Genomic DNA, 27,008 nt, shown 5'->3' on the forward strand with positions numbered 1-27,008 from the left:
ATCGGGCGCGCCGCTGCTGAACCTGTCGCACGCCTGCTGGCCGTAAGAGCGCGCTCTCCGTACGAATGCGACCGCGCGCTTTCGGCGAGCTCGCTCCGGATAAACGCGTCGTGTTGGCGAACCTGGAATCTTCCCCACCAGCGAGAGAGCTTTGTGTGCAAAGGCACAATCTCCTCACGCTTGAGGTACACAAAAGAGTTGACCCGCGGAAACGCAACGCTGCCTGCTCTACTGCTACAGAGATGCTTTCTCTCTTTCACCCAAAGGAACTACTGACTTGCAAAAACCATTTAGACCTTTTCCTTTAATGCATGGAAAATCCTAACGGGAGAAACGGACAAATTTAAACGTGTCTAATCATAGCTCAGCTCATAAAATACCTGAAACACAATGACAACATGCATATTCTGCACCAAAAGCATTTAAACCATTAAAAAAATTGTATCAGCAGCTTCACCAAGGATTATTCAAAAAATGTTTCTCAGATCAGGAATAACATATTGTGGGACTGATTTTCTAAGGCCTTTAGCATGTTCAAGGCCTTCTAGTGCACGCAAAACTATAACAGCACCGTTGAGTGACTGGTACAAACAAATACCATGACTAATAATTAGCTACGTCATTGGATTTGCCTCATGTGCTAAAAGCACATGCTGAAGGTCTTAATAAATCAGGCCCTGTTTGTTTAGTGTAAGTGCCAGAAACATTAAATTAAGCCATGTCGTGTCAGATGTGCATTATAATCTTTGGAGGTGCAGAGGGTTCTGGGTATCTGAGTTCACATGTAGTTTTTAGAGAAGGCAGGGTTCTGACGACTGATTCATAGCAATAAAACACGGTTAGTTCAGCTCTGTCCTCATTTGTTTCACCTTATTTTATCGTGCACTTCATTTTATCCTTCTTTAACCCATTATGGTGCTAATCACAAATATGTGATTAGAACGTTCTTGACTGAACATTCTAATGCTGATGTAACAATCACTACTGGTAAAAGAAAGCATTTCAGTTCTAGAACACTGACTTAGAAGTGTGAAAAAAATTCCACACAAACTACTCTTCAGAGCGTTAATAGAGAGGGGGCGGCCAGTGTGACCAGGAGACGGGCGCTCCCTGGGCTGCTTGGGGTAGCGCTTCAGGAACGGCAACGGGCCACGCCTCCCACACAGCGAGGCGTCTGCGGTACAGCTGCGGTCCGGAGCCGACGCCCAGGCTAACTGCGCGGTACAGCTGCGGTCCGGAGCCGACGCCCAGGCTAACCGCGCGGTACAGCTGCGGTCCGGAGCTGATGCGCAGGTGACACACCTGAACCGCGAGACGCGCTGCAGCCTGAACCTCGTTAACCCCCTGAACAAGGCTAAGATATAAAAACAGGAAAGCTCAATTAGCACTGAAGCTAACACTGAACCCAGAGCTCAGCTTTATATCATTTAATGTGGACCCACAGAGCCCAGAATTTATTCATCTTTTATTTATCTAGTAGAAAAAAACACGCTGACATTTACATCTCTTTTTTTTATTTGGGACAGCGAAGCATGAATACATGAATATAAATGCACAGAGACTGTAACTGACCCAAAACTGGAGACGCTAAACCGGGCTTTCAATCGCTTTCATGAGAAAAAGGCGTACATGTGGCAAAAATGTGGCATCCAGCAGCTCCAGGTAGGATGTGGGACAGAAAAATATTTCCCCACAAGGAGAACCTGAGAATTTACAGGAATCTGAGACAGTTACAAACAGTGTTTCTGAATAGGCAAAGCTTTTTAATGGGAACACATTTCCCAAATGTACCCTGAAAGGTACAATAGTGTTCTTTGGGTACTAATACATACCTTTTACAAGTAAAAAAGGTACAAACAAATTCATTATTCAACCCATGGCTAAGGATAGAATATAATGTGCCTATAGGATACTACCCCAGTGACAAGCGTTGTACCTTCTTAAGCACTTTTTGTAACATTTTCTGGGAGTGTAGAGTGATTCAGTTGTAAATATGGATTTCAAAAGGCCCTGGAATTGACTGCATCGAAACCGAGTTATTTCACTCCCTGAAATGTGACAATTGGAGGGGTTAAGGACTGTGATCCTCCTTAATTGTGTTACTAATCATTTCAGAACTAATCACTTGTCCGTCTCTCTTTTTACCTGGGAGCCAGTAAATATCAATGGGGTAGAGAGACAGGGCAGTGACTGATTCCTGTGCTTTCCTCTTTGAGGGGCCGGGAGAAAAGCCTATGATCTCTGCTTTAAAAAGTCATTTGATGGGGCAATTTAAAGTGAAAACCTCACTTCCTATTCAAAACCAGAAACTGCGATGAAGTCTACAGCACCCGACCAAATAAAGAAAGGTAGGCTACTGTCATTATGAAATTTTATCTGATCTGAGATTATTTTAAAGCATTAAATTGTTTTTTTAAGGAAATGTTGTTAAACCATGTTCATATGCACCTGAAACAGCAAGGCGTTAGTATAATCTGCCATGCACACTGGTCGTTTATGTGACGGAGCGACACTGCAGTCTTGCGGTGACAATCCCAACTGCTACAGATGTGAATACAGTGCGCGATGAACATTTTAAGTAAAACAAGTGGAGGCCTGTTTGGACTATAGCTCACCCACGATGGGTCGCACATCACAGCTATAGGCAGGACGAAACTGGAAAAGCTGTAACAATCGGTTTTGATGTCATCTTATAAAGGGCACATTTGTTAACTGAAGTAACAGGCCGAAGTTACCTTAACTGAAATAACAGGTAAGGTAAGTAATTCAACGGCAATATGGATTTCAATGCCTTTGAAAATGGATTTACAGTGAACAATGGCGGTTTCGTAAAAAGCTGTATTCTCAGAAATTTTCATTTCAGAAAAATGAAGGCATTCCATGAATATGCAGACATTTACTTTTGATGCACGACCACCCGGCATTACACAATGATATTTTAGATGCATCAACCAGTATGCGAGCTAACCATAATTAGCATTTAAAAAGCTTTGTAATGAACCACAGGTCACCGGGGATTCGGTTTTAGAAGCGTAGGGTAGCTCGGTCCTTTATTACATTTGTAAAGAGAGAGAGCCAGAGATTACTCCCTTTGTATAACAAATTTCATCATAAGGTAAATCGTCGCTGTTTCGTGAATTTTCACATAATTCGTCCACTGCTGGGATTGTCGCATAAGTATAGTTCTATACACCTTTTTACCAACAGGAGGCAGTATGAGACCATACCAGATCTCAGCTATGTGCGCTACACTTCAAAGCCACCATCCTATTTAGAATTAATTCATTGCCACGGAGAAAGTAACATTAAAAACAACCTAATCCTGAGAACTCTATTGTTTTTTACTTTAAAAATCGGACTTACTAATAAACTTGCAGAAATTGCTCCGCTTCTAACGGCAGATGTTTAATGTTTTTGTATTCATTCATTCATTCAAGATGGAAAAACGTGGCCGCCCCCAACAATTACCCGCCCCCCAATAGTCATATCATCCAACTCAACCTCAATATTTACGTGACAGAGAACACTCATATTATGTCAGTGATTGGAAACAACATTCATTAACGCGTTAAGAATAAACGATTAGGGTTGCGCGTAATGTGAGCCGGACGCATGATGAGAAGTTTTGTGAACGCTGTCAGCACAAATTTAAAAACATTGCTATTTTTTCGCGTACACCATGTGCCAACAATTACATTTTATATCACCATGTCTAACTACTCTCGCTGCCAGTAGTCGCACAAACTAGGGAATTAGCATATTTTACATTTACATTACATTACATTTACATCAATTACATTTATTACATGCCATTAAATAACAGGTCAGTCGAAAAGATTATTAAACAGTGTTAACATGTAACTTTACAGTTGTCACATTTGTTGCTGGATCAGCGGAATATTGCTCTTCACGCTTCGTGTTTCTTCGCAAAGCAAATAATGCATTTGACTTTTTACTGTCACACTGTTTTAACAGTGCTATTACATCATTGGCGCCAGCGACTGGCAAAACGAGCAATAGTAGGCTTTAAACAGCCATGTCATCTGGCGTTCTAATTATTTAAACATAACACAGAAGTATACCGCATGGTAAGCGCGCAATAAGACACGGAGTAAATAAAATGAACCACCAACTTAAATAAAATCCGTTAGTTCTTGTTCAAGTGAGCAAAATGCAAGTGAACAGTCGATCAATTATAAGCATCTAACGGAGCATAGCAGTTTAATATAGTTGTGATAGCACAATTGTACCTTTGTGTATTCTTCTCCTTAAGATAGCTTGTAAGAACAGCATTTTCCCCTCGTCTTCCAGCTCCGATATTATCCCTCTTGCTTTAACTGTGTAACATCCGTCCGTGGGAAAGACCCGTTCAACGTGCTTCTGTTTTCCGCTATCTCATTCGTACCCAAAACTCCCCTCCCCCGTCAGCGCACTAATGAAGCACGCCGTACTGTACCAGATGTGTCCGTTAAATAAAGGGAAAATACATTGCTTATTAAGCAATTGCCATTGGTCGTGAGTGCAGCGACTCCTGATTTTAAAAAAACGAATGGTGTACACCTCGCCTGTCAAATAACGGGTCACTGACCAACAGCGGCTCATATACTTTCCCTCACATTTTACTCATTAGCTGGATATTATGCGAAGTCACCCTGGAAATAATCTCTCGGCTCCCCCCTTTTCTCTCTCGCGCGCGTGCTCTCTTTCTCTCTCTGCGATTAATACATGCAAAATGTATGCTGAAAGCCTTCGGGACTTTTGATGCCCTAGTTTTTTTTTTCCTGCTTTTTCAGTATAAATTTAGAAGATAAGCGAGTTTTCACAGCAGCGTATGATCAACTTTTCCACAGTCCCTAATAAGAGTTTGTGGAGTCCAAGTGCACGCGGTAGCGCACGAGCACTGCGGCCCTGCAATGACAGGTGCGGTATCATAAATGTAGAATTACCTTCCAATGACATCGTCTGAAGATGGATTTGCTGAAAAGTTCTCTCGGGACGAAAACTTGATTAGTTCGTTCCCATTCCTGTATGGCTTTCCTTTACCTTCGGGGCTGATCGGTTGTAAGCAAGCACTTAATCCTTGTTGATACGTTTTTATCCTTAGGCGAATTTTATTCTCTATTTTGCTTTCATATCACTATTTGAAATGGAAGTGGGACAAGTTAAAACTACCGTTGACAGGTTACCGCATTAATATGCAGTACTCCCAGTAACTACCATCTAGTTACTCACGGATTACTTGATGAATTTAGGATGACTGACACTTCTAAAACATCTGCGCATGCACGCGCATATAAATATGCAAAGGTGCATGTGCACGCACGGACAACACAAATACACTTGCGCACAGTTATACGGGCGCATCAGATATTAAAATGAAATATCATATAATTTTAAAATGAAATATATGTACGTGCCAATAAAGCATATTTGAATTTGAATTTGAATTTAAATTGAAATATCATGGAAAGGAAATAAGTACGCTTAACAAAACAACACTTTTTATCACAATATTCCTACACAACAGAGCAAAAGTGCATTGTGAAATAAGTATCAAAGCATTCCTGAGCAGTTATTGGGCCAGCGTCCATACCTTCTGTTTTGTCAAACTGTTGTAGCTGATCAGGGCTTGGTTAGTAAAAAATGGGAAAAATCTACTAGGAAAACAAAGTTTCACATGGAAGAAGTGCTAGTAATCCAGTAGGGGGCACTCTTCTGTCTGTAGCAATCAGAAATCCACAGCAGAGTGGAGGGGGCAATGCACTGTAGAAGGTGTCGTTCTTTAGATGAGACCTTAAACCAAGATCCTGATTCATACTTTTAAAGCGAGTAGGGATTTTAACCCGGATGTCTTGGCACCATCCCCTATACTTTCTCATTGTCCACTTATATATAGTGGATTTCTGATTGCTGCAGAGATTTTATTAGGAGGTTTCCCATTCATTTACTAACAGTACCATGAAAGAGTATTTTCTCCTTTCTGATTTCCTCTATTGTTGCATATTTGTCGCACTGAATTGTTTCAGATCTGTAGGCAAAATGTAACATGAGACAAAGGGAAACCATGTAAACACAAATTAAAATTTAAAAAGTATCATTTCATTTAATGAAAAAAGTTATCACACACCTGTTTGAAAAAGTAATTGTCCCTTTTTACTCAACCAATGAACCACAAATTTAATAGATAATTAAATTCAGCTGATTGAACACAGCCAGGCTTGATTCCAGCCCCTGTTGAATCTAAACCACTCATATGGAGTGAAGTAGTCAGCACAAAGTTTCTACAAGCTCACTATGCCACGATCAAAGGAAACTCCACAAGAGATGAGGAAAAAAAAGTTGTTGAAATATATCAGTCTGGTAAAGGTTGCAAAGCTCTGGGACTCCAACAAACCAATGTGACAGCCATTATCTGCAATTGGAGAACACTTGGAACAGTGGTGAATCTTCCCAAGAGTGACCTGCCTGCCAAAATTTCTCAAAGGGCGCAGCAACAGTTCATCCAGTAAGTGACAAAAGATCCCTGACAAACATCTAAAGAACTGTAGACCCCTCTAGCCTCTGCTAAGGTGTTTGTGTTCATGACTCCACAATTTCAAAGAAACTGGGAAAAATTGGGATTCATGGGAGAGTAGCAAGGCAGAAACCATTGTTAACCAAGAGGAACGTCAATGCTCATCTCACATTTGCAAAAAGAAAGCACCTGCATGATCCCCAAGCCTTTTGGCATAATGTTTGGATCATTGTCTTGCTGGGTAACCCAATTATGCTTCAGCTCATGGACAGATGACCAGACATTCCCCTTAAGAATTTTCTGGTATGGAGCAGAACACGTAACACTTATTTGGTCCTCATGTTGAGAGAACAGATCAAGCAACAGACTCCATCTGCAGATTCACAGCCTAGAATCAACTCTAAGACATTTTGTTAGCTTTCTTGCACATAAACTAATGATGCAAAGACACAGCTGGCCAAGAAACATCTGAGCAGCCAACTGTCCAATTACTTTTGTTCCCCTAAAATGGTGACTCTGTATAAAAAGGGCTGCAATTCCTACATGGATTACCCGGTATGGATGTCAAACCCTCAAATAGAAGCTGACAGTCTGCACATAGTTATAATAGCCCTTAATCTAAGCCTTCAGGTCATGGAAGCTTTTGTGTTTTCCTTCAAATTCAAAAAGTCTGAAGCCATTCCTTAGCTTTCACTTGATCAGCAAAAATCAGGAGAGAGCAAGGACATAAGGAGAGCCATATCTTTTCTGCATTTCGTGCCAATTTCTTTTCTTAATTACGTAATTAGTCGAGTCATTTACGTTATCTGGAACATAACCTACATTTCTCGATAAGCTTAAGAATGACAGGTAAGGAATGCTCTTGTGTCCTAATGAAACATTTCACTGTGATCGAATCTGCAAGTGAACCGGCACTGATGTAGCCAGTGCGGCTAATTAGCTGACTGAGCTAGGGACACCAAATCGGGAAAACATGCTTAAGCAGTGGCCCTCCAGACCTGGAACTGCAAAATGTAGCACTGTGCTAAACATACACCAAACTGAATGTGCAGAATGTTTGGTGATTATGTTTTTGCATCTGGTTAAATCGCAGACATAAGTTATTATCGAAAACAAAATTCCAAACGTTGAGATTTTTATGTGTGAGATCTGTGCAAAAGGCAAAGAATGCTCACATTTACATTTAATGCTAATCAGCGCCTGTAATCAGCCACCTGTAATTATCACGGGTCAGGACAATAGAAATGATAAAGTGTAGCTTTCATGCAGATTGGACAGCAAATACAAAATTAAACTTTGCAAATAAAAGCAAATGAAATCCATGTAAGGAGACGCATCTGTCGTAAAATTTAATGAAGCCGGAAAATAATTTGCAATACAAAGAACTCCAGAATCCCACAGAGAAAACATCACTGGTTTGCATTATTAGCCCCAAGAAACCTTCTTCACAAGATATATCTCAAAACTCACATAGCATTTAAACTGGTTTATGAAGCGTAGCATATAATTATTGTAGTATCGGTGACCTCATTAATCAGACATATTAAATACCTGTACCATACTCAATGCACATAAAATGTTTTTTTTTTTTTTTAAACATGTAATTGCAGAAAAAATACAGGTCTGATTTGCTCTGCATCTAAAGTTGTTTTGTTGCTAATTGCTCTCAGATCTTATGGAATATAGTCTGGTAATCAGATCCAGGAGCGTAATCTGCGGAGGCTGGGGAGTTGCAGGAATCAAAGAGAGAGCGGTTCTGCAGAGAAAGTGGGCCAGTGCCGTTTCTGGCTCCCCGCTTCTCACTTCGCCCCGTTTTTAATGAAGCTTGATCTTTCCTGCTTTCTCCATTGATTTCTCTCTCCTGAGTTATCTCAGCAACAAACAAAGAAATGAAGAAATAAATAAATAAATAAACAAAAAATAAAACGGAAGCGGCAACAACAAATAAAAATACCTGGCCGGTCCCTGTGTGACTCAGAGAACTCAGAGATGAAGGCTTTTCTGTCAGATCTTTTCCTGTTAGAGGCGAGCGAAAAAATGCACCTGATTTGCAGGCCTGTAGAGTACAATACAAGTCTTAAAAATGGAATATTTGATATTCGTTTTCATGTAGATTTGACTCTGTCAGCATGTTTACAAGGATGGAAAGGGGGGTTGGGGGGGAGGGGGGGTTTGGGGTGGGTGAATCCAGTCTTATTTACATGCCTCACCGAAGGAAAGTCAGTGTTCTACAGCTTAATGCAAATGCAAAACAACCAGCATTCACAACAAATTACATCCCTTTTCTGAGGAAAGCAGGATAGTCCCCCCTCTGTTTGTATTTTCAGCTGTATTCAGACAGTTAGGTAGTGGAGAGGGTGAGATAGAGAAGGGACTATAGCTGAGAAAGTGTCACGGTGGGACTCAGCCACTCCCTGCATGGGGGGGGGGGGGGTTGCATACAGTATGGCAGTGTGGCCGACAGTGAGCTGCCTGTTCTGAATGTTGGTGGAAACTGTTTCAGTTTCTCAGTAATCTGCTGGAATTGGGCTCTAGCACAGTACTTCTTTGTTTGGACCAGGCCTGATGTGTGTGTCCAGAAGATAACGCTGCCTCAAACCTGACTTTAAACTTTGGTGTCAAACCACATGAAAGTTCATCTGAACTGCTGCCCTGGGTATTTTTCAATAAAAGTCCATTGTGCAAAGCATCAAACGTAGGTATTGGCACCAAGAACCTACATTATCGTATTAAATTGATGCTGGTTAGAACTGTCAATCCTAAGTAGATCTACCCTTTCCTAAATAACCTCGGGTGTAAGTCGTGTAAGTTTGAATACTTCTGTTCTCTATTTCTTTGGAGTGGGGAGCATATTAACCTACACAAGGAAAGATGAAAACGTGTGCTTGTTTTTTTTTTATTTTTTAATCCTGCCACAAATATGAATTTCACAATCAGCATACTGCTAAGCTCTCACAGCTTTGCGAACGCAGCTGCTAACTGTGTGACCGCTGTAACCAGCGGTCTCTCTGTGAGGATACAGTATCTGCTGTAATACTACAGTAATACACACGTCATACATTAGTGATGAACAAAGATCAGGGGCCTTCTACAGAGGCCCTTGTCATTTTCACACCGCCAGCATTAAAACAAGAGCGCGTTAAAGATTCCTACTGTTCATTAGTAATCCTCAAATTGTGTCCAACATGAGAACAGACAGGTTGAATGTATTCAATACTGAGTCTGCATGCTCTATTTATCTTTCTCTCTCTTCTACACACACACACACACACACACAAATGCGCGCATGTGAATTCACACACACACACACACGTGCACGCTCACGCACACACACACACACACACAAACACACACACAGACTTGCATTTGCTCAAAGAAACATGCCCTAACTTTGCAGCAATTGTAATCTTCATGTCTGGTAGGTCCCTATAATGAAGAAAGAAAACGTGTGTGAACTTGGTTATAAATGGGTTATATCGCTATCCTTAATACAGCCCACGGGCCTCGCAACATACTGACACGTCTCTGAATACTAGGCTCAGAGAACAGCATGCACACATAATGACCTCACACACACACACACACGTCATTTTCACAAAGCAGACTACTGAATGAGCAATCTGTATTAGATCTGTATTAGAATCAGCAATCTTATCGAACCTGTGTTTTGTAGTTGTTCCAAGGACCTTGATATGCACTTTTGTACGTCACTTTGGATAAAAACATCTGCTAAATGAATGTAATGTAATATTAGGGTTGCTCATTTTTCTTAAATCTCTAATTTCCCCAAACACCAAAGCATTTGACTGAGATCATTGTACATTTTTCTTAATGATTTACTGACACCTACTTTAAACATCTTCAACCACTCCTCAAATATCTTTTCATTTACTGAAAGAGGTGTTTTTTGTTGGACAGAAAATTAGCCAAAGGTAAATTCCATACAGACATTAGGAAGAGTTTTTTCATGCAGAGAGTAGTCAATGTGTGGAATAGCCTGTCAGGTCACGTAGTAGAGGCAGAAACTCTGGGGATTTACAAGACTAGGCTTGATACAGTGTTAGATACTATCTAGTCTGTGAGCATTGTTTGGCTGAATGGCCTGTTCTCATCATTATGTTAAGTTATATTATGTTTTGTTAAAATAGCATAACATACACAATAACTTTCATAAATCAGATACCCCTATATCTAGTGGAAGACTAAAGACACATTTGCAATAATTGTTTGTCGACAACTTATTCAATGAGCCCCTTCAAGATGTCAACCAACACCCAATCAGACACCTAACACATGCCCCCAGTGCTGGCATCGCACTTTTAACACAGTACAGAAGAAAATATACTAGAAGATAAATCCAATGGGTACACTTTAAAGAATTACATTATTTCACTCAAGCAGATTATATAAAAGGGAATATACTTACAAATTAATATGGTGGTTATGCTTGGATGATTTTTCTAATATCTACTTATACTAAACTTCTAAAAAGGGAATAAAATGAAATACTGAAAAACTGACAATAAAAGAAAATGGAATATTACAAGAATATTGTTTTCTACCCAAATCAGTGACATAAAATACTTGTGGATAATACAACCACAACTAGTTTAATGAAAAAGACTAAAAGTAGAGTCTCTAGCTTAATAAAGCAGTTCCTCTCTCAGTCTTCTCTCCCTATGTTGATCATATAAGCAGGCATCTACCAGGGTTCCCACTCATTTTAGGAAATCATTTCACAAGACTTTTCAAGGACAATTTCCATGCCTGGAAATGGTAGCCCAAAGCCGGTGGGGTGGGGGTGGGGGGGCAATGTGAAAGTACCATAACCATCCAAAACGTTGTGCTGCCGTGTAATCTCAGCAGCTAATAAAAATGAGAAAAGCAGAAAAGAATACAGAAAAAATACAGAAAAATATGCAATCTCTAAATATACTGTTTAATAGCTTGACTTATAGCCTAGCCTACAATTTTCCAGGACCTCACACATATTTCCAGGATATGCTGTAAATTTTCCAGGTGTTTTCCATGACTGGAAAACTAGTCGATAAATTTCCAGGTTTTCAAGGTTTTCCAGGACGAGTGGGAACCCTGATCTACACATCTCTATCATCATAAAAAAGTAACTTAGCATGTTTATGAATTACCTATAATTGTGTTACTATCTAACGCAGTATATAATTCATATGCCTTTACATGGGGACTCAAGCAAAGTTAATCAACCAAGAAGGATAATTATGTTTTGATACATTTTCAACACTTTGATGTAAATGTATAAAAACGAATGTTCATCTTGTGCACATGTAGGAAATTCCAGACGAATTTTCAAGAACTACGGAAACATACATTCTAATATGCAATATGAAAGTTTTAGACAGGAAAATACTTTTTTAAAGGGTGCAAAATCATCAAGTTAAGAACAACACAAATTTGAACATTCTGTTTTAGGGTCATGACATTTGGCCCAGATGCAGTGCAGGACATCCTGCATTAACCCCTCCTCTGTGTCCCTCTTCAAATAAACTGCTCAGTGGTAATTTCAGCTTCAGTTGTGTTCTAAACCATCTCTCAGCTTCACCGAACAAATTAACTCCAAGGTGTCCCAGTGTGAACTCTAGACCCCCCTTCTCTCAAAATCCTCCACAGCTGACATCTACCTGACCTCTCCCCACACCAAGAACCAGGGCCGTAGGCTGGAGCCCCTCCGCTCGGCAGAGAGGGAAATGACTGGAGAATTTGCTGGGGCCTGCTCTCCCAGGAAGGGCTGAGGAAGCCAGCGAGATGCCTGTTTTAAAATAAAGCTGTTATAATATAAGCAATGATTTGAATCAATAACTGCTTCAAATTCTTTAAAAGCTGTATGATTTATGTCAGTTTCATTCACAGATGACTTTTAAAATAACCATTAAAATGCGACTTGACTTTAGACATGCTTCTGGCTGGCCTTAGTGAATCAAAATAGCAATACGCCAGCAAGGTGCCCAACTTCAGTTTATCTGAAAGACCTTCCCACCAAAATGGAAGCAAGCTCATTTTCTATTTTAAGAAAAAGGATGCAAAACGGAAAAATGCCAACCGCGTCAGTCTGAAACTAGCACAGCTAGGGGGGTGAGAGAGAAACTAGGGGAGTGAGAGGGAAACTAGGGGTGTGAGAGAGAAACTAGGGGGGTGAGAGGGAAACTAGGAGAGTGAGAGGAAACTAGGGTGAGAGGAACTAGGGGATGAGGGAAACTAGGGAGTGAGAGGAAACAGAAAGGAGGGAAACTAGGGGTGAGAGGAAACTAGGGGTGAGAGGAAACTAGGAGTGAGAGGAAACTAGGGAGAGGAGAAACTAGCGTGAGGGAACTAGAGGGTAGAGGAAACTAGGGGGTGAGAGGGAAACTAGGGGGTGAGAGGGAAACTAGGGGTGAGAGGGAAACTAGGGGTGAGGAAACTAGGAGTGAGAGGGAAACTAGGGTGAGAGGGAAACTAAGGAGTGAGAGGAAACTAGGGTGAGAGGGAAACTAGGAGTGAGAGGGAAACTAGGAGAGAGGGAAACTAGGGGAGTGAGAGGGAAACTAGGAGAGTGAGAGGGAAACTAGGGGTGAGAGGGAAACTAGGGGAGTGAGAGGGAAACTAGGGGAGTGAGAGGGAAACTAGGGGGTGAGAGAGAAACTAGGGCGGTGAGAGGGAAACTAGGCGGTGAGAGGAACTGAGGTGAGAGGAAACTAGGGGTGAGAGGAAACTAGGGTAGAGGGAAACTAGGGGGTGAGAGGGAAACTAAGGAGTGAGAGGAAACTAGGGGTGAGAGGAAACTAAGGAGTGAGAGGAAAACTAGGGGGTGAGAGGGAAACTAGAGAGTGAGAGGGAAACTAGGGATGAGGAAACTAGGCGTTAGGGAAACTAGGGGATGAGAGGGAAACTAGGGTGAGAGAAACTAGGGTGAGAGGAAACTAGGGTGAGAGGAAACTAGGGTGAGAGGGAAACTAGGAGTGAGAGGGAAACTAGGGGGTGAGAGGGAAACTAAGAGTGAGAGGAAACTAGAGAGTGAGAGGGAAACTAGGAGTGAAGGGAAACTAGGGAGTGAGAGGGAAACTAGGGTGAAGGAAACTAGGGTGAGAGGGAAACTAGGGGTGAGAGGAAACTAGGGAGTGAGAGGTAAACTAGGGTGAGAGGAAACTAGGGTGAGAGAGAAACTAGGGAGTGAGAGGAAACTAGGGGTGAGAGGGAAACTAGGGGTGAGAGGAAACTAGGGGAAACTAGGGTGAGGGGACTACGGAGGGAGGGAAACTAGGGTGAGAGGAACTAGGGTGAGAGGAAACTAGGGGTGAGAGGAAACTAGGGTGAGAGGAACTAGGGTGAGGAAACAGAGAGTGAGAGGAACTAAGGAGTGAGAGGGTAAACTAAGGGAGTGAGAGGGAAACTAGGGGGGTGAGAGGGAAACTAAGGGAGTGAGAGGGAAACTAGGGGGGTGAGAGGGAAACTAGGGGTGAGAGGGAAACTAGGGGGTGAGAGGGAAACTAGGGGAGTGAGAGGGAAACTAGGGGTGAGAGAAACTAGGGTGAAGGGAAACTAGGGGAGTGAGAGGGAAACTAGGGGGGTTAGAGGGACGGTGAGTAGGGACTGCTGCTTAACTCTGAGCACTCTGAAAACAAATCCAGGCAGTCAAGGTCTCTCGGCCATGAACAGTGTTCAGCAGGGAGGAAACGCACGGGCTGTCCTCCAAATCATGTGACTTCACCCACCTCACCTCATCACACCGCAGATCACGCTCACACGGACACGGGTGGGAGCAGGAAGGTTTGTGTGCAGCCCAAAAGACAAACTACAGGGCACCCGACCAGATGGGGGTCACTAGTTACTGGCAGGGCACAGTCGTCCCGGTCGACTGAAACCTTGTTTCCCGGGCCACGCTGGCACCCACAGGGCTGCCAGCCATGGGCAGCACCGTCATGGTGCAGATTTGGGGCCGGCCCGTGGGGCCCACCCCCGCATTAGAACAGTGCCTTGTGCCTTTACAGAATGAGCCACCCAGCCTCCCATGCAGACTTATTTCACCCACAGCGGTCTGCTGCAGGATGTCTCAGCAGTCTGACCCACTATAATCCTCATCCCTCGGCTGCTGAGTAGCACTGGTGTTTACACTGCCCAGCCAGGTCTTCCCAGGCTCTCTCTCTCTCTCTCTCTCTCTACAGGTCTTCCTCAGGTCTCTCTCTCTCTCTCTCTACAGGTCTTCCTCAGGGTCTCTCTCTCTCTCTCTCTCTCCCCTCTCTCTCTCTCTCTACAGGTCTTCCTCAGGCTCTCTCTCTCTCTCTCTCTCTACAGGTCTTCCTCAGGCTCTCTCTCTCTCTCTCTCTCTACAGGTCTTCCTCAGGCTCTGTTTCTCTCTGTGCAGCCCGGTCCCTGCTGATTCCTGCTGTGTGTAATCATGCTGCACGCTCTGTCAGAGCCAGTGACACACGTCCCCGGGGGGAAGGGGGGGGGAGGAACAGCCACCCTCCCGGATCTGGAGCGGCGAACACTCGAGAGGAAGCCCAACACACTGTTCTGATTTTAATTACCGTGACACTTGTTTCAAGCACAACTGAATCTCCTCAGGTGCAACCTGTCGATCTGCGACTCACAGAGGAAAAGGCTTCATAAAGGGCCAAGGAGAGGATGACATGGCGCTCGTAGCTTAGCAGAAGCAAACTGAGATGGGAGGCTGTGCTGGCTAGATGTACAATACGCAGAAAGTCTAAAACATTTTACGTTCAATTGAGTTGCACTAGAGAATTCATGATGGTTTGCACTTTGCTCGTAAGACACACCTGATAAATACTCCAAAAGAAATTGACATTGATTGAAGAATCAAGTGTCCAATATACAACACCTTTACACTATCACAATACAAACATATACCACCATCAAACTAACAAATACTTACATTCAGTATACACACAGTCTCACGTACACAGCAACATAAGACACATTTTTTCAGTCACATATATATATATAGATATAATTATTTTAATCAGACAAAACCCCTTTATCAAAATTAAAATAAAGGAGAAATTTTGATCAATGGTGTCTGCAGATTTAAATTTTTTGGGGGGAAAAACCTCAAAAAGACCAGTTCATGTACTGACATGCGACCAGGAATAGGTTGTTCATGGGAATATCTTCTTTATAAGTTACATAAAAAGGTTTCAATATTATACTTAAAGTTCTTTTGGATTTGAGATCAAAAGATGAATATGAGACAAAAGTACAGAAAGTCAGCTTTTATTTCATTGTACTCACATGCATAAAATGTTTAAAAATTTTAGAGAAACGGGTGTTTTTGTGCTGAGTTCCCCCATTTTTAGAGAAATTAAGTTAATGAACACCTAAAAGGTGTCAACTGTTGCTCAGTTGTTTCCTTTTGCATGGATTGTTCACTCATAAAAATGACATGTGTCTAGTTCTGATTTTAGCTTTTGTTTTCATCTCTGGAGATTGCATATGGAGTGAGGAGTAACACACCAACATGAAGAGCAGAGAACTACAGTACGGCTGATAAACAACGAGCCGTAAGCTGAAAGAACAGAAGAATTCATAGAGAAAGAGAGCACAGAAACTGGGGATATGAATCACGGCAGTTCTGAAAAAGAAAGAAAGCACTGGTGGACTCAAGCTCCGTACAGGTTGGCCGAGGAAGACAACTCAAACGTGAAAAGAACCCTAGAACAACAGTCAGAACATCTCCAGCCGTCTCCAGAGGGCAGGGGTGGAAACATCACAAGCCACAGTACGCAGAAGCCTGTGAGAACAGAGAGCCACACTGTAAGATGCAAACCTTCCATCAGCCGCGAGGTCTAAAAGTACAGAGATGGGCCAGAAGAGTTCTGGAGCAGGATTATGGACTGATGAGACCCAAATAAACCTTTAATAAAATGATGGAAAGCCAATACTGTGGAGAGGAGAAGGAACTGCCCATGATCCAAAGCACCCCTCTCATTGGTGAAATATGGAGGAGGGAGTGTCAGGCTTGGGCATGTACGGCTGCCTGTGGAGCAGGCTCACTCGTCCTTATTGATAGATATAATGGAGGGTGGCATCAGTAGGATGAATTCGGAAGTGTACAGACAGATTTATTTTCTGGCTATGCACAAAGAAATTCCTCCAACCTCACTGACTTGACATTTTACCAAATATGAACACCTTTGTTCAACAGATGTCAAAAAAGTATAAGCTCTAAGAAAAAAATCCAGTCTGTGACTGCCCCAGCCACTCTACATTCCTGAATCTTAACATCAGGACAGCTCTCAGCCTGTCAATCATGTTGCGAGTTTACAGCACTCTCAGAGCACTGGTTAAAAGTAGAGCAGAGATAATAGCTAGCTAGTTGCCTAGAAGCATGGCAAAGAAAAATCTGCCAAAATGACCAGTTCTGCCTTTCACTACAACGGGGTATACTGATAAATAAAACCAAGAAAAGAAAGACTGTCGAAGAAAAGATTATGACCAAAAAGGAATTGAACCAAGGCGAGAGAAAAATCTTTTGTTCAGCTTTTCAGCGATGGCAATTCTTTAAGGGCTTCAAAAGTAACACTGAGCTTGCAGGATTCTGATGGAATTAGTTCACCAGTAAGGCATAGAAAAGTATTTGAATTCCAAACAAATACATATTTGACCCAGGTCTGCTAGCTAGTGATGTTCATTGCTACCTATGTTGTTCAGTAAAAATAAAAAAATTAAAATCGCAAACTCCTGCTCCAGATTAATTTACTGCAGTAATGTTTATTTGACTGATGTTTCACCCATAGCCTTGCCTGGTTGTCATACAAGCAATAACCAACATGGGTACTCTAAACAGAAACAACTTCAATGTATGTCTTTACATGTGTTTCCAAACACGTAGATGTAATCTTACCAAAGAACAAATTCAGATAAGAAAAAAAAATTATGCATACAATTTTTTTTTTTTACAACAAATATAGGTAATGATCAAATTTGATAGAACGCATGTTTTGTGATTGAGGCCCATTGACCCCAAACACACAGTCTATGCTACCAAAACATTCATCAATGGGAAAAGAGCAAAGCTTTGGACTGGCCAAGTCAGTCTCCTGATTTAAATACAATCAAGCATGCATTTCACTTGCTGAAGAGGAGACTGAAGACAGAACCCCCCCCCAAAACAAAGACCAACAGAATGTGGTCACAGTGAAGGCCTAGAAAGGCATTTCCAATGAGGATACCAAATGAATAATGATGCCAATGGGCCATAGACTTGATGCAGTTATTGCATTTAAGGGCTATGCAACTAAATATAGAATTTTATTGCTCTGATTTACTTTTAAGTTTATCTGTTTAACTTAATTTTACACAGCTGAGAATGGGGTGACTGAACACAAATACATAGTAAATTGGTGAACGTGAACACACATACAGTACACATGTAATTACCATGAAATAAAAGCTGATTGTCTAAAATATTGCCTCATATTCATCTTTTGGTCTCAAATCTAAATTCCTTACCTTTGCAAAAATAATAGATTTCACTCTACCATAACCATACATTTGGAGGGCACTAATCTTTCTTTATTTAGAAAGGATCACTGGATCACATGCATCTTGTATTAGTTTACATTTTGTAATATTATTTTACATTTTTAGTTATACCCATCAGGTTGATTGTTATTAATCTTAGTTCACTAATACAGGGTAGGACCAAATGATTTTAGTACTTACCTCCAAACTACTTAGACAATTAGTAACCAATTGACCCACATAATTGCAATTAGTTGAAATAATAAGGTATCAGGGTATCATCAGGTAAACTATTATGAACAGAATGTCAAAATAAAAGTATTTTAGTGACTGGGTACAAAAGTACCATCCCGGTAGACTGCACACAGATGGATTCAATTTATTTTGCACAGTTTTCTATGAATACATACATGCACACAAAAAAAACACTAGACTGACATTTGCAGACAAAAACAAGTCACAGAAATAAGGAGGGAAATCCTCTGTAAGTGAAAAAACAGAATGGAGCAGCTGATAGATGTCGTCCATGATTTGACAGCTGCATTTCTGAGTTCAGTCATTCCGCATGAAAACGCTGGCAAGTGCAATTTTTATACAGGCATGTAAGAAAAGGAGGCAAATTCCCACAGGACCAACCCCAACAGAAGTACCAGCCGCAGGCTGACTCACAAAGATGAGATGGGCACAGGTGAGTCAGCTGGCACAGGCAATTAGGTTTCACGCATTTCATTTGTTCTGCAAATCAGTCACATCAGATAAAGTTATTCTAGCTGACACCGTGTACCATAAGCTGCAGCTCATTCATCAGACAGCAGCAACGTGTGTTGAGCCTTGCGATTGATCACGCTGACGTAAGGACATCTGTCTCCTGTAATACAAGTTACATGTTGAAAGCATGCAAAGAAACCCTCAGATGCTCGATGCCAACTGCTGCTCATTTAACATGTGATGCTCACGTTGGGACGCCTGTGAGTGGTATTTGGGCTAGCGGTTTCCGAAAGGTTCTCCACACGATTGAACTGCTGCATTTCCAGGGTTCTATGCACTGAAAGCAACAGGCAACAGTGACCTCCTCTGTGCTTAATTAGCAGCTAATAGCAGCTAAAGTGCTTAACTGATGAAGATTATTAGCCAATGAGAAGGCTCTATAAACCTCTGATGATGGACGATTGAAATGCTGGTGAGAACTACCGTAGATAAACTGGGGTTCATTTCAGTTGCTTATTTTATCCGTCCTTGCGTCCCCTGTCCAGGCGTAACCCAGGAAAGTGATTGAGGTCCCCCATCTTTAACCCATTAAACGCTCCTTAAAAGATCCCCCATCTTTAACCCATTAAACGCTCCTTAAAGGATCCCCCATCTTTAACCCATTAAACGCTCCTTAAAGGATCCCCCATCTTTAACCCGTTAAACGCTCCTTAAAGGATCCCCCATCTTTAACCCGTTAAACGCTCCTTAAAGGATCCCCCATCTTTAACCCGTTAAACGCTCCTTAAAGGATCCCCCATCTTTAACCCGTTAAACGCTCCTTAAAGGATCCCCCATCTTTAACCCATTAAACCTCCTTAAAGGATCCCCATCTTTAACCCATTAAACGCTCCTTAAAGGATCCCCCATCTTTAACCCGTTAAACGCTCCTTAAAGGATCCCCTATCTTTAACCCATTAAACGCTCCTTAAAGGGTCCCCCATCTTTAACCCTTAAACGCTCCTTAAAGGATCCCCCATCTTTAACCCGTTAAACGCTCCTTAAAGGATCCCCCATCTTTAACCCGTTAAACGCTCCTTAAAGGATCCCCCATCTTTAACCCATTAAACGCTCCTTAAAGGATCCCCCATCTTTAACCCGTTAAACGCTCCTTAAAGGATCCCCCATCTTTAACCCATTAAACGCTCCTTAAAGGATCCCCCATCTTTAACCCGTTAAACGCTCCTTAAAGGATCCCCCATCTTTAACCCGTTAAACGCTCCTTAAAGGATCCCCCATCTTTAACCCATTAAACGCTCCTTAAAGGATCCCCCAACTTTAACCCATTAAACGCTCCTTAAAGGATCCCCCATCTTTAACCCGTTAAACGCTCCTTAAAGGATCCCCCATCTTTAACCCGTTAAACGCTCCTTAAAGGATCCCCCATCTTTAACCCGTTAAACGCTCCTTAAAGGATCCCCCAACTTTAACCCATTAAACGCTCCTTAAAGGTCCCCCATCTTTAACCTTAAACGCTCCTTAAAGGATCCCCCATCTTTAACCCGTTAAACGCTCCTTAAAGGATCCCCCATCTTTAACCCGTTAAACGCTCCTTAAAGGATCCCCCATCTTTAACCCGTTAAACGCTCCTTAAAGGATCCCCCATCTTTAACCCGTTAAACGCTCCTTAAAGGATCCCCCATCTTTAACCCATTAAACCATCCTTAAAGGAGCGAGGAGACTCCCAGAGGAGGCTTCAGGGAGGACACACTGCGCATTCTTTCCAGAAGTCTCTTTTTCGGAACGTGTGATGTGAGTGAGCACCTTGTGGATCCACCTCCCCCCATTTGCCATGTCTGTAATTAACGTGGCTCCAAACTGACGCTTGACTGAGCATGGACGTTCCATTTTCCTAACGCACATTACCTCAATTCCTCCGTCCTTGTATCTCATCCTTGCACCTCTTCCACCTGTCACCTGCTGGGTGGAGCTAAGGAGTGAGGAAAGGACATGAGGAAGAGGTGCAAGGAATGAAAAGTAGTGACTGGACTGAACCCCTGGTGTCCCTCCCTTTAGCTGCTTTGAAATCTCCAACTTTTCAGTGGTCTGTTAAAATACAGATCTGCAAGGTCCCTGATTCAAGCCAAGCAATAGATCTTCCTAGTTTTACTTTTATTCAACCGTGAAATGAAACTATAAAACTTTTCCACATTTTTATTGGAAAATAAGTAAAATGGCTATACTTAATTTTTTTTCCCCTTGTTGGGACCTGATGCTTGATTACTTATATTGAGTTACAATACCTAAAAATGTACGCCAGAGTAATTCATTAACTTTATTTCACTATTTTACATTTTAACTAACTTCTACACTTTTGTTGATTGAATCTTAGAGTGATATTTTTGCACTTACAAAAAGATGGTCAATTTATCATTACCCACAATAAACAATTTTGAGGGGCTAGAGTACACTGGCATTTCATACTGTTTCAACTGTTTTGAAAAACGTTTCTTTCAAACATAAAGCGACCAATTGCAGCACTGATCCAAATGCAAATTCATAATACATTTCATGACAGATGCATAAAATTACATCATAGAAGTTACGAGGTGTGGTTTTGAATATATCCAGTGTAATCTGGCTTACAGACTGTTCATGCTGAATTATATGTAAAACTCACTGTGCAGAACCCCTTGTTGATCCTTAGTCAGTGGGTGCATGAAGACATGCTGTAAATAAGGGCTCTCGAGTTCAAATCCAAGAGGGCTGCAGCGTCTGCTATATTACCGTGCATTTCAGCACTCGAGCTTGTGCTTAATTTAAGCCATCGATTGGCTAAACGGTTGGCGCACCTTGTTTCCTAAAGCTGTCTGCCAAACCACAAAAAAGGCACAAAAACCTGCAGCCACTGCAGTCCTCCAGGACTGGAGCTTGAGATCGCTGCTGCAGATTGAGACGTCACATTTCCAGAGCAGCCCTTTGCTCACGGCAGTAGCCTGCCCCGCTCCGAGCCAGCGGTGCTCGTTAGACCTCATCCCCTGACACGCGTCCGCCACAAACGATCAGGAGGCAGAGTCTCAGTCCCAGCGGAACCGCTCTCAGACGTTAAACCCCCGCGTGTGTCATCGCAAAGCGCTGACGGGCCCCTGGCCTTTGAGAGCGTGTATAACCTGACCTGACAACCTGCGGCAGCTGACGGACAGCGAGCTGCGCGGCACGTCGCTAACCTGGACAGGCAGCGGGACACAGCACAGACTCAGCATCCATTCTGCACAGTCACCACTTCTGCATCACTGCACCACGCTGGGGTCGCGGGCAGGGAGGGGAGCGGTGCACTGACAGAATACACACACACAGACCAGGGGCCTGTTTCACAAAGCAGGATCACTGAGTTAGCTGGGTAACCGCACTGAGTAGAACCCGGAACTGCTCTCTTTACTTCAGTCCATGTTCCAAATATGGGATGGTTCCTGGTTTTACTCAGTGCAGTTATCCAGTTAACTCAGTAATCCTGGTTCTTGAAATACCCCCCTGATATAAACACTTTATGCCAGGTATGGGTGTGTGTTTTCGGTTTATGTCATGTCATTTAAGTTTTGTATTGTATTGGATCTTAATGCTGCACATCAGTTCCCCTCTGGGATTACAATAATGAGTCGGAGTCTGGAATATACTGAACTACAGCACAGAGTGAATACATTGAACTACAGTACAGAGTGAATATACTGAACTACAGCACAGAGTGAATATACTGAACTACAGTACAGAGTGAATATACTGAACTACAGTACAGAGTGAATACACTGAACTACAGTACAGAGTGAATATACTGAACTACAGTACAGAGTGAATATACTGAACTACAGCACAGAGTGAATACATTGAACTACAGTACAGAGTGAATATACTGAACTACAGCACAGAGTGAATACACTGAACTACAGTACAGAGTGAATATACTGAACTACAGCACAGAGTGAATACACTGAACCCTACATAGTGAATAGACACTCTTTCTTCAATGACATCATGTTATTTATTTATTTATTATAAAAACATGCGTGGGCTGCTATGCATGAAATGAAATAGTGACAAACTGCTTTGGCCAACTATTTGACATTTAGCTGTTAGAGCTGTTAGCAATCGCATGCTTTACATTTCCTTTTCAGAAAGAAATCTGAAAGTTTGAAATTGATGAAATGAAAATGGCTGACCTCACGTCTATGTGTCATCTCCTTAAAATGAATTATGAAAAAGGATGATAGTTTATTCATATTCAACAAATTCAAAACACTGAGATTTATTATTTTGCCTCTTAAAAATCCTCTTCTTCAGACCTGGGTGGGATCCTATTTCTATAATAATAATAATAATATTCTTATTCTATAGATTTAGAGAAAAATGACAATAAATCTCTGTAATTGTAATTCTGACAGGACAGTATAGTCATTAGACTCGCTGCCATAAGTAAAAGCTGCACTATGCCAAGTAAAGGAAATTACTAACACCACCCTGCACCCCATTAAAGGCTTGGAATTGGATGCTTAGGTCAACTACCTCATCAAGAACACATTTACCTCAAAGACTCACAACTATGGCCCAGTTAAATAATCAGGTTGTTATTTCAGGTATATTTCCCTCCAACAAGGAGTTGGTAGCATCTTTATTTCAAACCAGGAATAATGCAATCCTTCAATTACTGTCATCTCGGCTAATCATTCAATTACTATTTAATCAGGTGCATGCAAAAGAAAGGCAACTCTGTGTTCACATTGGGTGGGTTAAGCAAGTGAAGTGGTTTGGCATCTGAACCGGCTGAACACCGTTTAAAACCAAAAAAGTGCTTTTGATGGATTTTGAGAAATTCACACTTGGATGAAAGGTGGTTCATATCAGTTTCTGGATTTCATCTCAACCTTAATGCTGTTAATTATATTATTTCCATGATCATTTGCATTATGAGTTTTGTTATATGCATTCATGACAGGACTATGATAAGATTGTTCTTGTGTCCAAAAATGATGTTTACAGTGAGCTAATCTATGAGTAGGCTACACAGCAAATTCTCATTGAACTTGGACAACTGGGGGTAACACAAACCTGGGTATATACCAGCCCTCTAGGAGTGGAACTGCACGCACCTGCTTAGCCTAAACTCTACACTCCTATGCGACACTCAAAACAAATATAGGACTGAAAATTTTGAACAACCGTGTGAGTTAAAGACTATTACTCAACAGCATGCTATGAAAAAAACTAATGACGTTGACGACTCTTAATGATAATTGTATCACTTTAATTGTGCTGTTTCATGAGACACAAAAGCAAAAAAAGCACATTAAAAACCTCTGAATAAATGAGCACTCTGAGTGAACACCCAGCTAACTGAAGTCGCTCAAATAAATTTGCTTGTATTGGCAATTTAAGTCAGCTTGCTTGATACCTTAAAGCTTCCTACCTCTTTCTTCTTAATTGAACCACAGTGGGTGAGTGAGAGTCCCTTTGGCTGAAGAAAAAGTTAGCAAGCTAGGTCCGCCTTTCGAATAGTATTCTCAGCAATTGGGTCAGTTTAAATTTGAAACGTGCCCCATAGTTCAGAAATAAGTCAATGCAGAGAAAATAATTTATCTCCCTTTGCAAAACCTTCTGTTGAACACTCATTCACTGCAATGCGCTGCCTCTTTCAAGTGAGAGAGGGTTTGGGGTTGTCCCACTTAAAGCCCACGGTCTGAGTCAGAAGGCTCGACACCACCCTTAATGAGTTCTTCTCTGAAGTCTGCATCTTTGGACGCTCTGGTGAAGGAAATTAATTGCCCATAATTCTTTGCAGCACCTTGAGGTTCCAGACAACGACCAATTACAATCAGGACTAAACGCCATAAATTAGCAGCTTTGAGTTCAGTTAATCCACAGAGGAGCGGGAACAAGTTACAACATGTGGGAGTAAAAGTCCTTGTAAAAGTAAATTGATCACAAGCCAGATTCAATTGAACTGTTCAAGGGAAATGCAATCCAATCAAACCCCTGGATTAATCTGGCACAGTATCTCAATAAAGTCTACCTTGCTGAATTACATATGGAGAAAGAAAGAAAAAGGCTACTGCCAATGAAAATGAGTTTTCTTCACACGATTGACACTCCTGGCTGTGATTCATCGTTCAGAGCATTATTAAAATGGTTGCCCTTCCAAATTAAAGCTCTGTTTCAGTCACGCTTTGTCAAGCAAGCTATATTGAATGTTCTCCATAGCGCAGGAAGATGTAAATCGATAGGAAAATAGACTTTTGCTACTTCTAGATGACTTTTTGCCTTCCACTGACAAATTAGTAGTAAATTATCTTAGTTTTATTGATTTAATTAATTAAAAAATTCACCAGGACAAACTCTTCACAAACTTTTTAACCCACAGATTCATTTTCAAAGGGATAAAAAAAAATGATGGATGGGATTCAATCAACATTGATGGGATTCAATCAAGATGTCCTCAACTTTGGCTTAAAATCAAGAAATATGCTTTTCAAACACAGATTGGCAATACAACTAACTATAGTTCATGAGTTCATGAAGAAATGTAATCTTGCATTTAATCAGCAATCAAACTTAAAGACAAATGTGGGTTGAATACTGGCCTATTAGTCTGTGGTGCCACAAGACATGAAAAACTGCTTAGAGTGACAGAAGCTAAAATGAATACTACTTAGGATTACGCAACAAGACAAACTTGTGGTTCAGTGTGCATCATACCAAATGAAGATGTCTGTTCAAAAGCTGAACTCCTTAATCATCATTCAGCACATCACAATACCACCACATACCTGCTGGTTTATTCATTTATTATATGGAACCAAGTAACCCAGCTGAATAATGTTGAAAACGATTTTACTATGAGCAACTTTATTATTCCATAAAAATGATTTCATAAATAGCCTATCACAGGCAGCACTGGGAAAGGACTACATTATTATGAGCTTAATCCATAAAATGTTGCATGAGTTGAGTGTGATAACAGCCCTCCATTCATAAAACTGTTTGATAATTCAGTGATTCCAGCTGTTTGCAAAGAGTAAGCTCACACGCTCTTTAAGAAAAGCTCTTGCCTTCAGTCCAGATATTTCAGTTTTCAGGCCATTCCTTTCAGTGTTTCCTGGATTTTTTTGAGTCTTAAAGAGCTTTATTTCTTGTTTGAAGCTGAAGTCTGGTTTGACAGAACGCGATATTATGCCCTTAAACTGGCATAAAGTATGTTTGATTGAATTGAGGGCCACAGCTTTTTAAGATACAAGTGCCTGAGCAGTGAACTGACTAAATGTTTCTATCTTCCACAAGTCCCAGAATTCATGAAAAGATTCAATGTGGTGCTGTGATGCAAGTCCAGGGTCAAATACGTATTTGAAATAAGTCAACCTTTAGATGGTGGTAAAATAATGTTGGAAAAGGTTTCTTCTAAAATGATCCATACTCTGTGGGAAATTGGTGTCTGGGGTGATGTTTAAGAAGCCTGGGGGGGCTTAAGAGCCAGTTAACCCTGCAGGACAACCCTGCTTACCCCCGATTACTGGAGAGAACACGAAGGCCAGGAGTCCGTTCACATTTGCCCTTACCTTTTCTTTAAAGAAAACTGCAAACCATACTTTTTTTCTTCACAGGTGAGTTTGACAAGTTTGTTTTGGTCTTTTCTTAATTGCAATAGCAAACAAAAAGCATAATTTATGAGCAAGAACAGGAAATTCACTCTAGACATACGTGTGTGTAGTCTGTGTAAATAATTTGTGTTTCTTAATTTGCTTAGTTTATTTTTAATTTGATTCAGATGTCACTTTGTAATCTATTTTTTGTGTAACGCTGCCACCTTTATAATTGGATACCCCAACATCTGTTACACAAACACTGAGTATTCTGACTGCATTGGCAAACAGTTAAATAGATCCCAACACTGAATGTTTAAAAAAGGCACAGCACAGTTCAGGCTGAGCCAAATGAAGCGAAACTAAAAATAACTGCGTATTGTTGCTGCATCACACTAAGACCATTTCAAAGGGAATTAAAATGGCTTCCCTTCCTGTGGATAATGAGAATGTCAGATAATAAACATCTGTGCTAGAGCGAAACTTTAACCCTCTCTCCACACTGCAGCTAACAGCTCTACACAGAAGCTAACTGCCTGGCTGAGCGACCTTAACAGCTACAGGCTTGTTGGATTTGCCTCAGCTATCAGGCTCAAAAGCTAATGATGACCTTTTCTTATGCCCACCTTACTAACAGTGATGTGCATTAATAATAAACTTGTAGTCACTTACAGTACTTGTGATTATTC

General features: G+C 41.4%; 1 protein-coding gene and 1 long non-coding RNA gene across 7 annotated transcripts in view; both read right to left on the reverse strand.

Annotated features, from left to right (window-relative positions):
• Window positions 1-27,008, reverse strand: part of LOC135237641 (glutamate receptor-interacting protein 2-like) — a 185,110-nt gene that overhangs the window by 137,285 nt on the left and 20,817 nt on the right. For 2 of the 5 annotated variants that reach the window (XM_064304960.1, XM_064304959.1), the window contains exon 1: window positions 4,251-4,622. The exons of the other annotated variants lie outside the window; for them this stretch is intronic. In XM_064304960.1, coding sequence (XP_064161030.1) covers window positions 4,251-4,293 — 43 coding nt within the window. In that variant the 5' untranslated portion in view covers window positions 4,294-4,622. Of the gene's footprint in view, window positions 1-4,250; window positions 4,623-27,008 lie in introns of those variants that run through there. 5 annotated transcript variants of the gene reach the window in all.
• LOC135237643 (uncharacterized) lies at window positions 7,848-25,088 on the reverse strand. 2 transcript variants are annotated; one of them, XR_010324883.1, is made up of 3 exons: window positions 24,153-25,088; window positions 8,469-8,570; window positions 7,848-8,375 (listed from the first exon to the last, which is right to left on the reverse strand). It is a non-coding gene; the product is annotated as an uncharacterized LOC135237643 (long non-coding RNA). The 2 variants fall into 2 exon arrangements; XR_010324882.1 differs by having other exon boundaries at window positions 7,848-8,384.

This window comes from Anguilla rostrata, chromosome 13, assembly GCF_018555375.3.
Source record: "Anguilla rostrata isolate EN2019 chromosome 13, ASM1855537v3, whole genome shotgun sequence".
Lineage (NCBI taxonomy): Eukaryota > Metazoa > Chordata > Actinopteri > Anguilliformes > Anguillidae > Anguilla > Anguilla rostrata.